Source organism: Phoenix dactylifera, chromosome 11, assembly GCF_009389715.1.
Source record: "Phoenix dactylifera cultivar Barhee BC4 chromosome 11, palm_55x_up_171113_PBpolish2nd_filt_p, whole genome shotgun sequence".
Lineage (NCBI taxonomy): Eukaryota > Viridiplantae > Streptophyta > Magnoliopsida > Arecales > Arecaceae > Phoenix > Phoenix dactylifera.
The window spans coordinates 315,117-334,728 of NC_052402.1; the positions used below are offsets into that span (position 1 = coordinate 315,117).

Here is a 19,612-nt window from a genome sequence, read left to right on the forward strand (position 1 = left end):
AGGGCGATTAGGAGTTGACCGGTCTATCGATCAAACGGAGCTCGTGATACTTTAGCTTTCTTCATATCGCGTCTCTGTAGCCGTCCATCTGCCGTCTGCTGGCACGCAAACTCAATGTTAACATCATTACTTCCGTCAAAAGGGAAAACTAATATATCATAAAAAAGTGTATACTCCCGGAGGAGTCGAGGTCAAATTGGATCAACAATTTCAACCGGTTTAACCTAAATTGTGAATTCCTCCTCCTCCCCCAGCTTTCTGACGTTGATCTCCACCACGGGGGCTTCTTGTTTTGGGAAATTACGAGAACCTGCCCCATCAGCCGCTGATCCTGACCGCCATTTAGAATATGATAGATTGAGAAAGAACTACTTTGCCGTCCCTGAATAAACCACAAAATCCGGTCTCTCTCAAGGCTAGAAACAATTGAATTGGAGGAACCAAAACGGCAGGGAAGCTTTTGTGCAATGATATAGTTAAATTTGATATTATTAAAGACCAGTTGATGGAAAATACGATTACTATATGTGGTGGTAGCAATTAATGTTTTGCGCTTGACTGTTGGGATTTTCTTCTCAGTTAGGGTGCTAACAATTTTGGTGGAATTTCTTCCCCTCGTTTAAGAATACGAAAAAATTATTTGTTTTGCACTTAATTGTTGTTATAGGATGTTTCTATATTCGCTGCGAAGAAGAACGACAAAAACTAGTTCCTGATTCACCACAAACACTGCCAACACCCAAAGAACTTCAGCTCGGAGGCCAATTATCTCCATGCTCTGAGATTTTTCTGTTAAGAAGAGTCCATTCCAGAAATTGGCTGGTCACAAGTGATTTGGGAGAATCACTTAAATGTAAACACAGCATCATTAGTACCTTTTCATGCTGTATTCTCTCACACGAATAAGCCAAGGACTTGGAGAGTATCCATCCAATCCAGCATGCTCTGCAACTCTTTACCACATAAGCATATACATATAACTGATAGCTCTATTCAGTTTCAAATACAGATGTCGGATATACCATTACGGTCTATCATTAGGTATAATGGTTACATTCATATCTTTCTGCAGAACGCTCATACGGACCCACCCATAAACTAGATGCTTAGGTAGCATCATCTTCAAGGTTGTTCACCCGTTCACATTCATCTATCCATTCACTGTATCTGAAACACATGAACTGGTATCAGAACTTGTGCTGGCATATTTTTAAATAGGACCGAATAAGAATCTGCATACAATATGCGCACAATAATCCTACTTACATGTCTATAGGCTCCGTCAGCGCTGCAAAGGAAAAAGAAAGAGGTCAGTCAACATATTCCTGAGAATCAATTGAGACTTGTACTAGAAAAATTGACAAAATTAAGGTTAGATGTGAACCATGTGAATCTCATAATCTATGATATCAATGTTTTCTGTCCCATTATATAATTCTTTTTAGTCACCTCCAATAACTAAGATTATTGATGGAGCCAGATCCATTCAAGCCTCAGCTAGATCTGGAGTCCAGACTGTGGGTAGGGCATAGAAGGCCAGACCTACGGATCAGAGGCCAACATCAACATCGGAATGGACCTGGACTAGTACCAGTTAAGAGCATCTCCTTTCCTGCTCGAACTGCACCCAGGTCATCTTACATATTTTAGAGAATATGGACAATTTTTATAGAAAGTAAGATGATCCACCAAAAATCATGACTTTTAGATGATATCAGTCCATTGGTAGATCAACCTGCCCCTAATATGCCTTGGACCTCGATCTGAACCACCCCATAAACCTATAGTCAAGCTGGACAAAGGATTCCCCAGCTAGAGTCCAATTCAAAACTCATATGGAATTTGGCCGAACGCTTAGACTCTTTTTTTTTTTTTTTGAGGGGCTGGTGGGGGGCTGATATTTTAGAAGACGGTCTCCGTATAGGATATTTAGAGCCTAAAATGGACAAAGACAAACTACAAACTATTCACATCTAATAGCTGAGAACGCATGAGCCCTACCACATACGAGAGCCCAGATAAGGCTAGTATTAGAGCTTACAATTGAAAATGCACTAAATTTTCATGTTTAACAAAAAAGAAGATACAGGATCTAATGAAATTATAAGCCAGTTATTCACAACAACTAAAAGCATATATAGCTTCTGCTGATACTTAGAAATAGTAGCACCATGAAATTGATTGTCGGTGCAAACTCAAAAGCCTGAACCTCATTAACCTCTGTTTATAACAAGCTCCCAGCCACTAGTTATGAACATACCAGTGATAGTGGTGCTGAAATTTTCTTGGCAAATCCTGCACGTGGCTTCACCAATCAAATTCTTCATGTCACTGAAAAATAAAATGGTTTCTAGGTGTGATTGCAATTAAAATATAAATGAGATCTATAAGCAACTGACAACACGTCATAAAAATATACCATGTAAAGAACTAATAACAATCATGTGTCCTGACTATTTTGAGATACTATATGAAAACTAAAAGGTACTGCAAGAAAAGAAATCAATAAAGAAGGTGAAAGAGTGATACTATTGTAGATTGTAGGAGAATTCCTGTGCTTCTTCAACTGTTGGATGCTTGGATATGTCTATACATGAGAGCCAATAAACAATTCTGCTTCTTGAATATGGCTCTAACACCTAGTCAATCATACTTGCTAGGGAAAAGCTTACCGCTATAACAAAAGGAGGGAAAAATTAGTACACCTAACGACGGATGGCAATGGGTCGGGTAGGCCATTACCCGTACCCATCCCATATTTGCCTTGAGGTGGGGCAGAGTGGGGCAGGGTGGGTAGAGTTGGATGGGGTGGGCTGGACTGATTGGGTTGAGTAAAGCTACAAAAATCTTTCTTTTTGCATACAAATTATTATTATTATTTTGCCTCCAGGAAGGAAATTGTGAAGAGTTATATATATCCGGATCGGGGTTTTTTTCTTCTTTTTTTTTTTTGGGGGGGGGGGGGGGGTACGTTTTACGTTTTCGGGTAAAACCCGCCCCATTAGAGTTGGATCGGGTCGGGTATCTGATAGGCCAGAGTAAATTGCCACCCCTACACCTAACTAGACTTGGTGACTATCAGATATGTCTTACAGATTAATGACAGTAGATTAATTAGTAAACAAGGATGATATTCCAAATATTCAAGTGTACTCTAGCCCATCACATGGATCAAAGATGATTACACATACATGCGACACTCAACACTGCTTCCATGGTTGCAGAAAGGGCAACAAAATACAGTATCAAGCTTATCCATTCGCTTCTTTGGAGGTGGCTTCGCCCTTGACTTCCTCTTCCCCATGATTCAGCTTCAATCTTTCAACTGAATCAGTTTTAAAGCTCAATTAGTAATTAATCAGTAAGTAATCAGTAATTCCCCATGAATCTGTAATTAAAGCTCAACTAGTTAATTCCAGAAAGTATAATGATTAGCAATGACAAATAGGCTAAATTCTTATTATGCATTTAAGCAAGATTTCAAAAATTAATAAATAAATAAAAGGAAAGAAAGAAGATACCAAAAATTTAAAGAATCAATGAGATACACTTCCATAAATATTATTGAATATAAAGAAGCTAATTACAATCTAACTACCTTGACAGGTTATTTTTAAAATTTAATGAAGTATGAGTACAGGATGAACAAGTCCCAGAAAAATTTTCGTTCTTTGTGATTGGGTCAGAATTGAAGCTTGTGTAAGAATAACATGAGCAAACTGGAGTTACCAGTCTGACATCCATCCAACCAGGACCACGACTTTCATTCGTTCAACCAAGCATTAACTTGGAAATTAGCTGAAAGCTGCTAATATCATCAAATTTGAAGAGGGGGAAAAGAACTAGAAAAACTACAAAGCATTGAAATCATCTGGTCCATATAGTAGGTCATTGTTTGAAATAAGAATTCTCTAAAACCATGTGAGTTATCTACATAAGGACCATTCAACTATCCCACAGGTACAGGGCTTCTTTATTACATCAAAGAATGTGTTCACTTCATTTGCATCAATGGTAAAAAATGTAATTTCTTTAATGTGAATGGTTAATTCTTAGACCAAGTAATTGCCATGTTAAAAAATATTTCATTTGATAATGAGCCACACAAGGATGAGAAGGTTTTTTTGTGTTTGTAGCCTTAATCTGACCAGGGAAAATTTGTATAATAAGACATGCAAACAATAACAGTATATACATATAACTACAAGACAGAGTAGCTGGTGTAGGTATGCAGGGAAGCCCGGCATCTCATAAATAAAGACTCAGCAGTATATGTACTAATTAGTTGTAGAAAATCATTATTTATTACCTTTTTTCCCTGCTAATATAGCAATAATTATTATGACAACTTATATAGTGGCATAGGAATCAAATAGCATAATGACCGTATCAGAAACAGGAGATTGTTACAATTTTGAAGAAGTTTATAAATATTTTAATGAAATGATTTGATAAGAACAAAATCAGGCATGTTTAGTTTATAATCATGTCATGCTTGATTTATTTTGAATCTAAGTATGGAACAAAACATAAAGGAAACGGACACTTCGGAATCCTAAATTGGTAGTATGGCCAACCAGTTTTTCCCCCCTTTTCTTAGAAGACTGGTAGTATCCTTAATTGGATTCCTCAGTCGCCGAGTAGCAAAAAATTAATGGCACTCTCAAGTGAATTTTGGCCACTTTGTGCTGCTAAGGAATTTAGTTGAAAATTACATGTCTACATGGTAAAGAAGAACATATAATAAATTCATATTTTACTTGAATAGACAGATGTCAAGTCATTTTTTTATGGTTTTTTAATGGAGCTATGTTTAGAATAATAACAACCTTGCAGCAGCTTGATTAAGAATTGTAGATAGATTTTTTTCCCTCTTGTTATAATTCAAATATTGGACCATAAATGGGTCCAATTCCTTTCCCATGGACAGCTCAACTCAACAATGCAAACTTACAACGTTTTTTCTTTTTTACTTTTTGCACTCAAACTTAAGATCTAAGCATCCCGAGAAAAGCCATACCAAGTTTTATCTGCTGTTTGCTAAGGTCTGAAACTTAGTCTCCAGCATCTTCTACCTAGGATAACACTCCCGCTTCGGAATCTTCCAGCACCTCAAACCTGCTCGCGCTTCCTAAGTACTTCCTTACTAGAAGTTTTTCTAAAACATCCACCTCTCTGCACCTGCACCCACATTTGCTCCAACACTAACTCCCGATTCCGGCAACTAAGGTCTCAAAATCCATGATATGGATTCCCAGATGAAAACATTTGACAGGCAATATCAATTGTATCAGGATTTTTCATTGAATGATCGAAGGAATGTTAGCTCAGCTAAAAAAATATAGGGGAAAAGCATCAGAGAGCTACGAGATAAGAATGAAGCTAAATGTTTCCAAAAAAAAAAAAAAATCATATTTGCAGAAGATGGATCAAAAAATCCCAATCCTATTGCCCAGTCATCGCAAAATGTTTCACAGGAAGGGATCACTGGGAAATATCAAGACAGGTGCAATCTCTTTACCAAGATCTGACAACAAGATGATCTAAGATATTATTCTACATAACCACATGCCCTATCTCAGTTCGTTAGGATGTCAACATATCAACGAACAATCATTGCAATTTGGTTTAGTAATTGGCGGATTGGTTTCTGTAGTTTCAGTAAGTCACTTGACAACCAGAAATTTCAACAAAGCTGCAATTACCAATCCAACTCTAGAAACCAAGGTGGATGTTTAGAAGATCAGCTAATATGGAATAAGGAGGCAACATTAAAATGAATTCCTTGCATTACATAGTACACAATAAGCTCTCCTCCTCGTACTGTTCCCCAAAACATCGGTATTTCTCTTTTCAAGAAACTTTTTGCATTTCCCTTGCGAGCGAAGCTCGAATTGTAGAAAAAAAAAATATCACCAAATATTTTTATTTAAGAAAATCAGAAACCAGTGAAGAATGACACGATTGTATCCAAACCTACCAAGACAGAAATATGAATTCAGTGGCACCAATTCAAAGTGTGGACAACTCAAGCTAGAAAAGGATTAACTAATGAATCTGGAAAGAATCTTAAAAGCGTTCTTTGCAAACCCTAGATTTAGATTATAGTGCAGAATTATCAACAGAAATTACGAGAAAAAACTCAAGACTCAGAAAATCTTTTAATTTTTTTAAAAAGAAATCCCTAGGTTAGCCGATGGTCAAGAATCCATCCTGCTCAAAGAAACCCTAGAAAGGAGACATAAGATGGGAAAGAATACGATGAAAGAACACCGGAAAAGAGAGGAGGAAAGAACTCGAAGCCTTACCCTAGAGATATCAGCCGGTGACAACGACGACAGGGGAAAGCGGTTCACGCACCGGCGGCGAAGCGAGAGCCCCACCGTCGCCCTCCAGGTGATATATATAGGGGAGGGGATCGCAAGATTCCACCGGTCCCCGGTTCGATTAAACGTGACCAGATCGGGGGTCTAGACCGTCCTCCATCTGGCCCGGACCACTTCCGGTCCAACTAGTCTTTTGTTTTTAGCACGCTACGGCAGTGCGTGATTGGAAATTGGTAGATTTTTTTATATATATATTCCTCTCTTTTTCTTTTTAATGTGTTTTCTTTTTTTTTTTTTTATAAGCAACATGCGTGCACATACATAGCATACAGCCATACACACACATTACCATATGCATATTTGCATATATAAAAATTCGTATGAGTATGTGTTTAGTCTAAGATCTATTATTCATTAAGCTGATCTTGAATACTTTTATGGAATCAAAAAATTCAAATTATTTTTTTTTACTCGTATCAGAACGCGAATCTAGCCTATAATCTACGTAGTCTAAAGGACACCGCAACACATTCATTGGAACAGAGAAAGTATGTGAGGATAACTATGTACATATGCATGCATGCAGGACTTTTATTCAAATTCTCTAAACTAAACTGAAAGTTGTTCCGGATATTGAGTGATTGATATGTTTTTGATGGCTATACAAAATTAAGCATATTATATATAGAGGGAAGAGAAAAATATTAAACAACTTGGGTGCATTTAGTGGATGATCTGGTTGTCTTGTTAACTATCGAATGGGTTTCTTGGATCGAAATATTACATTGGAGAATTTGTCAAACGTGTGACGAGATACAAACTTGACCCAAAAAAACTTGACCCAGGTCACCCGGCCAGTACCCTCCAAAACATCCCATGCCGGGTCCAAGTTGAAGAGTCTTGGGTCGGGCTGTTGGACGACGACGACGAGCGGCTTCCAGGTGAAACCAAGATTAGCAGATAATCTCACCAAGAATCCGAAACCCATGGCGGTCAGCAGGGCTGTCCACTCTCTCCTTCTCTTGCTGTCCGTTAGATCGCCGAAAACAAATTAAAAGAAGAGGGAGATCTAGCCAAACCGCGGCATGGCATTCTCATCCGCCAGCCGGAGAAAGAGAAAATGGCGGCGGCGATTCCGACGTCCGCTTTCCTCTCGGCCGTCCGCTCTCAGGGCAGTCCCCCGCTTTCCTCTCCCACGGCCTTCGCCCTCCCCAAAACCCCCTTTCTTGGTCCCTCTAACCTTGTCCTCGCCGTCGCCAAACCCTCGAATCGAATCGCTTGCCTCTCTCCAAGGAACCGCTTCCAGGTCCTCTGTCAAGAGATCAAGGTAGCAATCGTCCCCAGGGAGCAGCGGTGGATGTACGACGAGTCCGAGATAAATGGCCCTGTAATCACATCCTTCTTAGCTCTTTGCCTTCTTCCGTGGTTATTGTCTTCTCGAAGATTTTCGTAATATAGGAGTGGCGATGATTGAGCGCACGGTCTCTGACATGGTATGGACATGTGACACACAGATTGAGGAAGCTACCATTAGGAGAGGTTCGTGTGTATATATAGAATGGCTTATATTAATAGGGGAAGTCCTTAGATAACATGGATGAAAGCCATGAGAAAGTCTATAGAAATGCTTGTAACGACACTGGAGGTTACCCCTAAACATATTTTAACCTTTTAATTGCAAGAGTTTGATTTCCTAATTTTCTAAGTTATTTTCTGATTCTTTTTGTTCTGGAAATGTTTAACTTTTATTAATGTTCAGATTCTCTGAGATCTTTTCTTTTATTATTATGTAATTCAATTTTTGGTCATTTTAAGTGGTTACTTTGTGCAATATCATGTGATGCTTGTATTTCCCTGATGTGTCATGTAATGGTGAATTACCTGTATATTATGTTATATCCTGGTTCTAATGTGCAGAACTCTAGGTTTTCTATGGAGTCGTTACTTTGGTTTGACATCTTTTTGGTTATCACTGGTTAATTTTTCTCTGCTCTATTGTCTCCCCATTTCCTCAAAGTCAACACCTATCTTGACGTTTTATCCTTTTCTTTTGGTCTGTAGCAAGTTTTCTGTGAATCAAAATTGTGAAAGTAAAACCCACACCTTTGGAGTGGGCATCTCTTCCATCAATCTTTAGGGTTGTCTTACTAAAATATGTCTAACTGCTTTTGTGTGAATTGAAAACAATTATTGCTCTTTGTGGCTGATCTCTGGCGGAGTACCCTAGACTTCTGAGGCCCAAGTGCCTAGAGCTCTTAAGGACATATTGTTTTTTGATCGTGTTGGATGTATTCACACCAGAGTAGTGTAAAACGCCTGTCTAAGAAAAAAAATAAAACAATTATTGTAGAAGCCAAACCTTATTTGTTGTAGGCAACTTTTCTTTTCCTTATCTTTATGTTATAGCCTTATTTTGTATGTTTGTTTTTTAAGCATGAGGAATTCTGAAGGTATGTCTTCTACCTATGGAAATCATGAAAGCTCTTTCTGTTTAAAATCCCCATCTTTGTGGTAAAACCTGTTCCTCAAATTTTTGGTTACTTCGCATCTGACACAACATGTATGCACTGATTTTCAGGACATTTGGAACAAAACATGGTATCCTAAGGCTGCCGATTACATAACCACAGAAAAGACATGGTATGTAGTTGATGCAACAGACAAAATTCTTGGCAGACTGGCATCAACTACTGCAATACATATCAGAGGGAAGAATCTTGCAACCTATACTCCTAGTGTGGACATGGGGGCCTATGTGATTGTGGTATGTATTATGCATCAACTAGTATTTAGTCTGGGTTCTCTTTGCCTGCTGACTGTCATGTACCCAGATTATCTCGTGAAAACTCAACCTGCAAGACATATTTTTTTTGATTTGACAGTTTGTAATTAATCATAAAAAACTGCTATTTCTTGTGAAACTACTTTGTGAAAGGATTTCATTGAAATGTTCAGAAGCTGGACAATACCTCACTACTGGATTCTACATTCGGTGCTCACTTAAAATAGGACTGCTGATATGTCAGAAGTTCAATGTTGTACCAAAAAGCTTTTCCTGCTATGAAGATAAAAAGACAGTGGAGGTTTTTGGGAATCTGATTCATGATATTGCATTAAATGCAGATTCGATTCCTAAATATTGCTTTTCCATCTGTTGGCATAAAGTGTATTGGTTCCTTTTTATGGTTAATTGACTAGAGTTAATTTCCTGAATAATTAGAAAGTCATTATAAATTGTTTGTGTCATGCACCATGTTATGTGAAATGTTTATTTGTCTGCATAACATTGTTTTGTTCTCCAAGGAAAACTGATGGCATCATGGCAGTGTTAGAATGACATACATTGTACTTGATAGCTAGCAAGGATCTAATAGGATACTTTTTTACTTCCAAAAATTATTTTTGATGCTCTTTTATTATATCTTGTGGGAGGCCAATCATGTGTATTGTCTGCAACATTAGAGCATCTCTACACTAGTTTCCAGGCAGACAGCTTCCTGTTAAATGAATCATTGGTCCAATCAACTTTTCAAATTTCCAATATTCATTGCATTTTGAAGGCATTTCTTTTTAAGATGCGCAACTTATGGTTACGCCATTTTGAAGGCACTTTCTCATCAACTTATTATCTATTCAAATGACACTAGTGTCTTTTTTTCTTAATCAGTAAGATTGTGAGAAAGTTCAACTTGACAAGAAGTTGAACGACAATCTTCTTGGCGCTTTAACCAGAACTTGTCTTCTGCTTTGTGCAGCTGGGAAGAACTCTATTCACACACCTCAAAGTATACAAAGGCCCGGATCACCCACATGAGGCCCAAAAGCCTATCCCTCTTCCTATGAGGGACAAGAGAATACAAGTGACAGAGTAGATTTAATGGTGCTCTCTGGATATGAGCGGTGGATTATTCACGTTATGGACTTTAGGATTTTTTTTCTGAAAAAAAAATCCCAGTCAGAGTTGAGAGGTATACGATCATCATTTTCATTCTGCGAGTCGTAAAAGATTCTCTATCTTGCCTCCTGATAATGTTAATGTGCACTATCAATTTAACTCAATTGCTACTGGTAGTTCGGTTTGAAGGCATTTCTCTTCATAATGCATCATTAAATAAAGTGAAACATTGCAGGTGTTCTCCACTCCAAATATTTGATGTTTCCAATCGTTATCTGGAAAATAGGCATTGGAAAAACAGAAATTATCCTGATCGCCACCAGGTATTTGATGGTTGCTCTTGACCAGAGGTATAAATTTTCTCTGAACCTAAGTTGTTGCCAAGGGACCATCCCGTGCATAGGATGCATATTTTAATTTTGATGTTTGATATATTGATATATTTATGCATGCTTTTAGTTCTAGTGTCAGCTTTTTCTTGACAACTTTGCCAAGTTAAAAAGATGGTAAGCTTAGATTGCAGGCTTTACTGATATGAAAATTGGCACTTCTCAGGCCAACAATGCCCATTGCAGATGGGAAAACACCTATCTCTGTCCCATTTTTGGAGCACAATCTACGAGACCGAGGATTTAAGATCCAAGTCCTTTGAGAAAATCTCCAATGAGACCCAATCAATGAGCATTTTGATTCGATGGACCAAGGGTTGATACCTCAGCGTCTGCCCAAAGTGGGGACGGAGAACAAACTCAGCAGACCTCAGTGTTGAGATGTTGATGGGGAACAACTGCCCCCCCATCACTTAATACGGATGTTCTCATACGAATTACAAGGAGCCCAGTTTAATATAAACGACTAAATGTAGAGACAATATGACTCTTTTTTGCTTATCTCGGTTCTTTGTTTTGAGAATTGATCAATATAAAAGCCTAAATGTAGAGATAACATGTCTCTGTCACTCTACTGAGAAGGTTCTAGACTTGCGACTATTAAGGTGGTGGATTCATTAATGCGTACATAATTATGCCATTGAGAAATTATGGGTTGACCGCAAATCTATAATCTAGATTCAAATTTTGAATTTTAAATTATATTATATTTATAAAATTATAGAGGTATACTATTATTAGAAACAAATTGCAGAAAATATCTGGTTGCTTCTATTATCTCTCTGTCACTCCCTTGAGAAGGTTCGGAGACAAATTACAAAAAACATCTAGTTGCCACTATCAAGGTGGTTGATTCAGATTCATTAATGCATGCATAATCTATCATTGAGAAGTCATGGGTTAACTGTGAAAAATATTGGAGACAAATCTGGAATCTTAATTCAAATTTTGAATTTTAAATTATATTATATTTAAAAAATAATAGAGGCATAACAATATTGGAGACAAATTGCAAAAAATATCTAGTTGCCTCTATTATGCCTCTGTCACTCTCCTGAGAAGTTCGTAGACAAATTGCATAAAAGATCTAGTTGCCACTATCAAGGTGGTTGATTTATTAATGCATGCATAATTATTCTACTGAGAAGTTGTGGGTTAACTGTGGAAAATATTGCAAACAAATCTAGAATCTAGATTCAAATTTTAAATTTTAAATCATATTATATATTAGAAAATAATAGAGGTATAATAATATTGGAGACAAATTGCAGAAAATATCTAGTTGCCTCTATTATGTCTTCGTCACTCTCCTGAGAAGGTTCGTAGACAAATTGTAGAAAATATTTGGTTGTCACTATTAAGGTAGCTAATTCATTAATGCGTGCATAATTATACCATTGAGAAGTTGTGGGTTAACCGTGGAAAATATTGCAGACAAATCTAGAATCTAGATTCAAGTTTTGAATTTTAATTTTAAATTTTAAATTATATTATATTTAAAAAATAATAGAGGTAGAAAAGATTTTATGTTTGCTATTCGTATGACCGATGTAATATATGTATCATCCAATCCTGAATCTAAATACAGTCCAAGCTAAAATTTGAAATTTGAAATTCTAATTTTGAACATAAATTTGTTTTTCTGTTTCTAACTTAACATAAATTTATCTTCAATAGAAAATATCTGGGTGAAAGAGGTAAAAGTAGATCAGATAATATTCATTCAGATCTATTTTCGAAACAATCTCAAATATGGATAAAAATTTGAGGATTCAACTAATATCTGTATTTATATTTATATCCATAAAAAATGAATATTGATATAAATAGATAACTATCCATTCGAATATCTAATTCCATTTATAGCTTTATTTAATTTTATATAGCACTTATAAACTTTTAAGAAAAATAAATAACTATATCTATTAACTTGATTTATCATTCATTTAGAAATATTTTTGATTCTATAGTTATAAAATTTAATTATCTGACTTATATTGTATTATATCCATACTTCTATTCTCTGATTTGTATCTATATTCATTTAAAATAAATATGTATATAAAATTTTGTATTCGACTAACGTTTATTTTTTGTATTTATATTCATCAAACAAAATAAATATAAATATAGATAGTCCTACTCGATAATGTCATCAAGATGGTTGATTCGTTGCACCTCCATAATTATACCCCAAAGGGTGTGAGTATCATTCTATAGGTTGATGAGTATTTCTTGACTAGTTCGGTGACTCCAGGTTGCTCGTCATAACCCATGAAGACTTTCACACTGGCTGGAGATCTTGTCTCCTCGAAGCGGAAATAGGCTATGAGACTGGCTTATCGGCTTTTTTATTTTTCCCGAATTTAGCTATAATTTGGGTCAAACTTTACTTTTGACTTAAAATCCTAAGTAATTATTTTTTTCCAACTGGTGAAAAGAAAACTTTCCCCTTTGGGGTCCTTTTCCGGTGAGGATGATGAACCATTTCATTCAAAGCCCATGGCCCATTGAAGTACACATTACACTAAATTTTATCACAGGACCCATAGTTTTCTTTTAAAGAAAAAGCCAAGCTAGTAATAAATGATCCTAAACTATCAGTTTTGCGGACAAAACTGATGCCACGCTGATATACTGACGGATAAAAATACACAACAAAATATACTGACGGCTAAAAATACACTCCAAAATAAAGCCTAATACGAAATGACGGATTTTTCAGAAAAAAAAAAAAACTAGATCAAAGAAGATAGAAAGTGTGGTGGAAGTGTGGAATGCCAATTTAAATCTTGGGACAAGGATGCGCTCCCGGAATACAGATACGAAATTCCATGAATTATTCTTTGCGAACTTGATCAAATTATATAACTTTTATCCGAAAAATCCAACTAGAAGTAGGCCTGATGCATTGCCAGATGAATGATTAAATATGACGAAGATGAAGGTGCTTTTTTTTTTTGAGAAAAAGAACCGAAATGAATATTAAATAACAACCAGTAGATAAAAGAGCAGTATCACGTCTTTCCATCGTATCAGGACGGCACGAGCACAAAATGTCAATGATTCATTAGCTTCACAAGAAGTTTGTCTATAGATCCGGTTTTGCTTATCGACCATTGAAGTTTGTCTTGAGGATTCCTCAGGTCATTACCTAAAGCAATTTTTTTATGAAAAAAAAGCTTTTATATGAAGTCTCGCTCATTTTGTCATGACCTAAAGCAATTGGCAAAGGGCTCCGACTTGTCCTGCCATTAAGAAATTGATGAATAAACCTGCTAGATGATGCAGGGTATAATTTAAAAGTAACTTAACTATCCTTGACACGCAAACAATGACAATCACAAATACCTTGTGATCGATAACAGCGAAGAAGAATACTGTTGAAGTTACAGAAGGGTAAAATGGTTGCTCCTAGTTTCTCACATGCCGACTTCAATAGCGTCCGAGCTTGCATGCATGGGAATGTGATACATGAGAAAACACTACTTCCAATGGCGCTCGCTACTAGTAGTGAGCTGGAGTATTTTCCCTTGATTGCTAGCACTTATTAGTGAATAGGCATTTGCCTTACATATTAAATTGCTCTCTTAAGATGGATTATTTATAAATAACATGGCTAATCTGAGGCACATTTTGTCCATCCACCATTGTTGCATGATTAAAGTAGAATGATTGTTAACCATGCTTCAATCTTGTTCATGTTCATTTCATTTTAGTTGATAATATGCTCTCTTCGCCATATTTGTCCATCCATATATCTATAAAAAAAATTTAGTAACATAAGGAATAAATATGCAATAAAGCTCCACTTTGAGATTTGTTCTGCTAGGCTTTTGGCATAAAATTTCAGTATCCAGTTATGTAACAATCTAGCGCCCAATTAGAACGTTTTCTCCATATCATTGCCGAATCCATGCTGTGATCTTGATGGTATAAATTTTGGGGAAAATTTTCTGAAACAAGGATTGTTTCTCATGAATTTAAGTGAACCTCAATTCAATCTATGTTCCAAACTACTGCATGTATATTATGGCCTCTTTTTCTTCAGAAAATATCCTGTGGACTCTCTTATGAGTTATGCCGTCAAAATCCCGTGTAGGAAAATTCCAATCCTGTCGGCAATGTCAAGTCAACTAGCATTTATGCCTACATACCATAAATCCAACCAAGCAAAGACAACTTGCCTGCGGGATTTCAACGTCAACTGTTCGCACCGCATGGATGTTTTCAAATAACGCGGGAGTCAGAGTGGGAATAGCCATTGTCGGCGATCCCTTCTCCTCTGCGGCGGTGCCTATAGAAAAGGAGAAATAAAAGAGTTTTTGAATTTGAAGCTTGATCCCTATATCTCCAAAACTTGTAACTCAAAACGCAATATCTCTTTTTCAAGATTGGACGTGTTTTTAGACTTACGCAGCAAAATAAAAAAAGTTCGTGGAGATTTGCAATACAGGAGCAGCCGAGAAAAATTTACGATTTTCATGGCATGCAAAAGAAAAAAATAGTAAAGCACGATACTCAAAAAGAATGAGATAGTTAAAGTTATAAATCCACAAACTTGTGTCTTCGATTATTTTTTAAGAGTTAGAGATTAGGTTTTTTCTAATCCTTAGTTCCTTACCTAGATTCTTACATCATCTCTCGATATCCATGGATTCCGCTAGCCGACGAAGTTGTACGTACATACATAATTATTATTTAATAAAACAAAGGATGGCACAGCCTCCTATTCAATCAAAATAATAATCATAATAATAATCTACAGCGATAGTTAATGATGGCATAATTGATAACACGATTTGGGTTTTTGTCATCCAAAATGTTGCAGGTCACAAGATTGAGAAAAATGCCTGTTTATGTACAATTTAATAATATTAAGAAATAGGCTTTACTTTACACCCTCCAAAAATTAAGCATGATATAAGCTGTCCCTTTGATTTACTTGCACATAATATGGCGTCTATTATGCAAAAGACACCCCTTTTAATTTTTTTTTTTTTTTGAAGTGCGGCAGATTTCATGTATTGAAATTAGCACACACTAGACTGCTAACTTTGTTTTTTCGAAAAAAAAAAAAGTTTTTATACTAGATTGCTAGCTTTCTTAGACACTGCGGCGTTCAGAAATTTCAAGCGCAGCGGAACGCCAACGAATTGAGACTGAACTATTTGTTCTAACCTAGATTATTTCGAGACAACAAACATATTTTTGTCATGTATATAAAAAATAAATCCACATTTTTGTCATATCGACATCAAAAATTATTTTTTCCCGTACCATTCCTTTGAGACTGGAACCACCGCTAGATCCACGATTACTTTATTTGCTAGAAATTATGAGTCGCATGCTGAGTCACAGAAGTAAGAGTCTCACAAAAATATTCAGCAATATGTTTAAATATATAGTTCCCAACTTGCAATCTTAAAGCCTGTGTTGTGTTTTATTCACTCTCTCTCGAAGTCCTAGCAGCTGGTTAGTGGTTACTGCCTCTGTCTCTCAAATTAGGCCATCACTGAAGTCACATTAAAGTTCAGACCACCGCTCATCGGTCCTCTATTAGCCAACCAATTAGTTGTATTGGTTTGCCTCCCTAAAGTTTCTTTAGATATTCCTATTAGACTGAAAATCTCCCATAAATTAGATCCGGCTCATCTAGAACATATCTTCTAAACTATGTACATGGATTATATCTGGTATTAAAGAATATAAGGTCTGGCTAACCCATACCGACTGGACCTCTTCCTATAGGATTCGGATCTGCCCATTCTTAAAAAATTTCTGTGAATATCCATGGCTCGCCTAGCCTGTGTTCTTGTTAGATTGTACAAGATTATCCAAATAGACCCTTAGATGGATGAAAAACCCTGAACATCTGCATTCATGAGCATGTCAAAAGGATGGCCATGGATGACTCAAGAGCTCCACTTATTAGTCTTTAGAAAATATAAAAAGTGATGCTATGTCCTTGTGAAAATGTAATCGCTAACCTAATAATACATGACCATTTGTGAGCCGGACTAAACTTGCATGGCATTCAGGGTGTGGCCAATAATTTGCTGGGCCATGAACGTCCTTCACGTTCTTACGAAGATGGTCTCTTTCAAATATGAAACATTAAATTTGTGCCTTTTAGAATCCATAACAAATAGCTTTCAAAAAGAATTTGCGGCAAATAGAGGTCATACACACGTACAAACATAAATGCATATATAAATTCCTCACACCTCGCAAAATAAGGTAGTTGGAATCCATGTTCACCGGCGACTGAAAAGAAAAACTTGTGTAAAATATCCCTAAATTCATTATTAGCAATAAAGTAGATCAATAAACTGATGTGAGCTCTCTTAACTCCTGACTTTAAATGGTCAAATAAACTCGGTAGCTGTCATGAACTAAAAATAATATATATATATATATATGTTTAAAATATTTAATATAGATTATAATATTATTTTGAAGGTCCCATTATAGCCTCTAGATAATAATTAATTGTTGCAGATCTCCGGGGCTTGGATTGGGTATCTCTTAATTTTACAGCCGTTTAGTTAACTAAATCGGTATATAGTAGAGCCAGGTTGTATAGGATTTTATCAGTGGAAGATAAACCAGAAATTTTGACCCCCCCCCCCCCCCCCCCCCCCCCCAAAAAAAAAAAAAAAAAAAAAAATCTCATCTATGATTTTTAGTTTTAAGTATATAGTAGAGCCAGGCTGAATAGGATTAGGATGTCTCTTTTTTTCTTGTCCACAAAAACAAAAATGTCATCACTCAATCAATTGCATATATATCTTTTTTGATGTAAAATGAGAGGGACATGATTCTTATCATCGACCAGCTCCGCATGCGAGATACAGATCTATGTACCAAAGAAATTTGTTTATTTCATTTTTTTTTTAAAACTGAATTACCTTGAAGTTTCAATGATTCAAGTGGGCTAGTACTAGGATGAGTTAATCCACAGTTTGATATAAAACAAACTATTAGATTTTTATTTCTTGAGAAACTTATTTATGTGAAGATGGAGATTTTGGTGAACCCTAGGAATTTATTTAGATGATTGAAAAGTTTAAGAGTTAAATTTAATGAAGAAACGAGAGCTGTTTAGAAGTGTGTGCAGCTTATTTTTTGCGCAACTTTCTCATAAAAATGGAGCAAATTATGTGTAAAAAAAAAAATCTTATCTATAAAGTCAATATGCATGATTTAAATCAGTAATGAAGGTCTTCGATCCGCGTGAGTGGGTTTGGAGAGTTGATCAAGCTGGATCATGGAGATTTCTAGTTTGATTGCTGCCATGGAGTTAGCAAATCAATAGTTGCTCCATTAGGACCTTGACGTACTCAATTTGAAGTAGTCAATCTTTGTGTCATCTAATCTACGTGATGAAAAGAAAAATATTATCACCTATGCATGCTTTTTATGTGCAACTTCTATAAATGGACGTGGCCATGCATTGTGTGCATTGCATGAGGTGATGTGGAAGAGCATGAACATTCTCATAGAGCATTACAACAAAAAGAGAAAGAAGTTTAAAGCAAAGAAAATAGGAGCGAAAACCCAAGACCCTCACCCAGCATGCAGTTTATCATGCAAGACATGGAAGGTTCAACAACTTACATGAAGTGACAACATTTTTGTTTGGGGCATCATTAGGTTGAATCGGGTCTAGCACCATCAAATCTAGAAATCAGAATTTTTTATGGTGCAACTTTTACACTGCAGAATTCTGTACCTTGGGGTCGAACCAGTTCTTCTTTATCATTGCGACGTCGCATTGTGTATCGCACTGACGGTGTCTCGACGCTGCTCGTCTTCGAGATCGATGATTTGGCTGCAATTTATGGAAGTACAGAAGAACCCGAACTCCAGATCTTAACCACAAACCTAATTGGGTTTTAATTTTGACTCACAGTCTTCCACTCCATTGACTGAGTTGGGTCCAAGTTCCAGTGAGCATAAAATAGTAAGATATGTTGGGTTAATGAATCAAGCATGGATGGAGCATGAAAAGAGTCCAAGTATATAAAAAAGCCCCTGTAGGATGGCTATAGGGTGTCTTGTGAAAGTCCCGAGTGACCTCAGCTCACATGCAAACCTGGGAGATGATGGCACGGCTCATGAGGATCCGGGTGGTGCGCGCGCATTGCATGATAAAATCCAGCTGCCGGCACGCCCATTTTTAGCCTCGTGCAGGCAAGCCATATTAATCGCTTCCCACGTTTAGCAACCCGGCCGGTTCAGACGCATGAAGGCGAGTAAAAGCTGGCACCGAACAACAGTTTGTGGAGTTTATAAATAGTCTTACGTGCCAAAGGGCCCTAATAGATTTCAGGCAACATGGAGTGTGTTTAGGAGAACATAGAAGTGCCTGATCCACCGGGGTTATTTGTTCACTTGGATTCCTTAGGAGAGATCCATATTCGATCACTTGCAAAGATGTGTCGTGCTTTAATTTAATTTTTTCTATGTATATCATATTTATGCAATGAGCTAGGCTCTTATTTTCTGGGACTAAATAGTTCTTTTTTTAATATATGTGTGTGTGTGTGTGTGTGTGTGTGGGGTTAACCATGTATTTCTTTTTTCATAAAGTAACTTAAAAGGGTTATAGGTAAGGTTAACTGTGTTTGTGATGAAGATAAAAGTTAATGATGTGAGGTTAACTTTAAAAAAAAAAAAACAACAACAGAAGAATACGTGTGCAAGGAAACAGTAGCACAATAATTTGAGTCAAATAATCTTGGTATTCTAAACCAACTCATTGACCGTAGGGTCAATTTGATAACAGTGAACAAACCCCTTGCTCCTAAAATAAGCGAACATTGTACCAGTCGGGTTCAAATCACAGACCTTTTTCCAGCTCAACGTTGCAAGCAAACTGCAAACTACTGTACCCAGAAATTCTGCCAAACGAAGCAGCATTCTTGTCATCTTGAATTAATGATATATTAAAATCTAAGTAGTGACAGAGCACGGGTACCGTCGGAGGAAACCGGTGG

At 36.6% G+C, this 19,612-nt stretch overlaps 3 protein-coding genes across 5 annotated transcripts; 2 read left to right on the forward strand and 1 right to left on the reverse strand.

Moving 5' to 3' along the window:
- Positions 1-915: 915 nt before the first annotated feature.
- On the reverse strand, positions 916-6,451 carry LOC103708955 (transcription elongation factor 1 homolog). The gene is made up of 5 exons (XM_008794078.3): positions 6,309-6,451; positions 3,192-3,325; positions 2,261-2,331; positions 1,267-1,288; positions 916-1,167 (listed from the first exon to the last, which is right to left on the reverse strand). Exons 2-5 carry the CDS (start codon positions 3,302-3,304, stop codon positions 1,107-1,109), a joined length of 267 nt encoding a protein of 88 aa, XP_008792300.1. The 5' UTR covers positions 3,305-3,325; positions 6,309-6,451; the 3' UTR covers positions 916-1,106.
- A 577-nt stretch (positions 6,452-7,028) lies between these two features.
- LOC103708957 (50S ribosomal protein L13, chloroplastic-like) lies at positions 7,029-10,261 on the forward strand. Of its 3 annotated transcripts, none has more exons than XR_003386034.2 (3): positions 7,029-7,865; positions 8,905-9,090; positions 10,082-10,094. XR_003386034.2 is itself a non-coding variant. In XM_008794079.4 (3 exons), exons 1-3 carry the CDS (start codon positions 7,447-7,449, stop codon positions 10,196-10,198), a joined length of 570 nt encoding a protein of 189 aa, XP_008792301.2. In that variant the 5' UTR covers positions 7,034-7,446; the 3' UTR covers positions 10,199-10,261. The 3 variants fall into 3 exon arrangements, 2 of the variants coding, with proteins under 2 accessions (XP_038987081.1, XP_008792301.2); XM_008794079.4 differs by having other exon boundaries at positions 7,034-7,713; positions 10,082-10,261; XM_039131153.1 differs by lacking the exon at positions 10,082-10,094 and having other exon boundaries at positions 7,029-7,713; positions 8,905-10,044.
- On the forward strand, positions 10,201-11,240 carry LOC120112303. The gene is made up of 3 exons (XM_039131154.1): positions 10,201-10,294; positions 10,457-10,571; positions 10,777-11,240. Exons 1-3 carry the CDS (start codon positions 10,204-10,206, stop codon positions 10,871-10,873), a joined length of 303 nt encoding a protein of 100 aa, XP_038987082.1. The 5' UTR covers positions 10,201-10,203; the 3' UTR covers positions 10,874-11,240.
- The last annotated feature ends 8,372 nt before the right edge of the window (positions 11,241-19,612 follow it).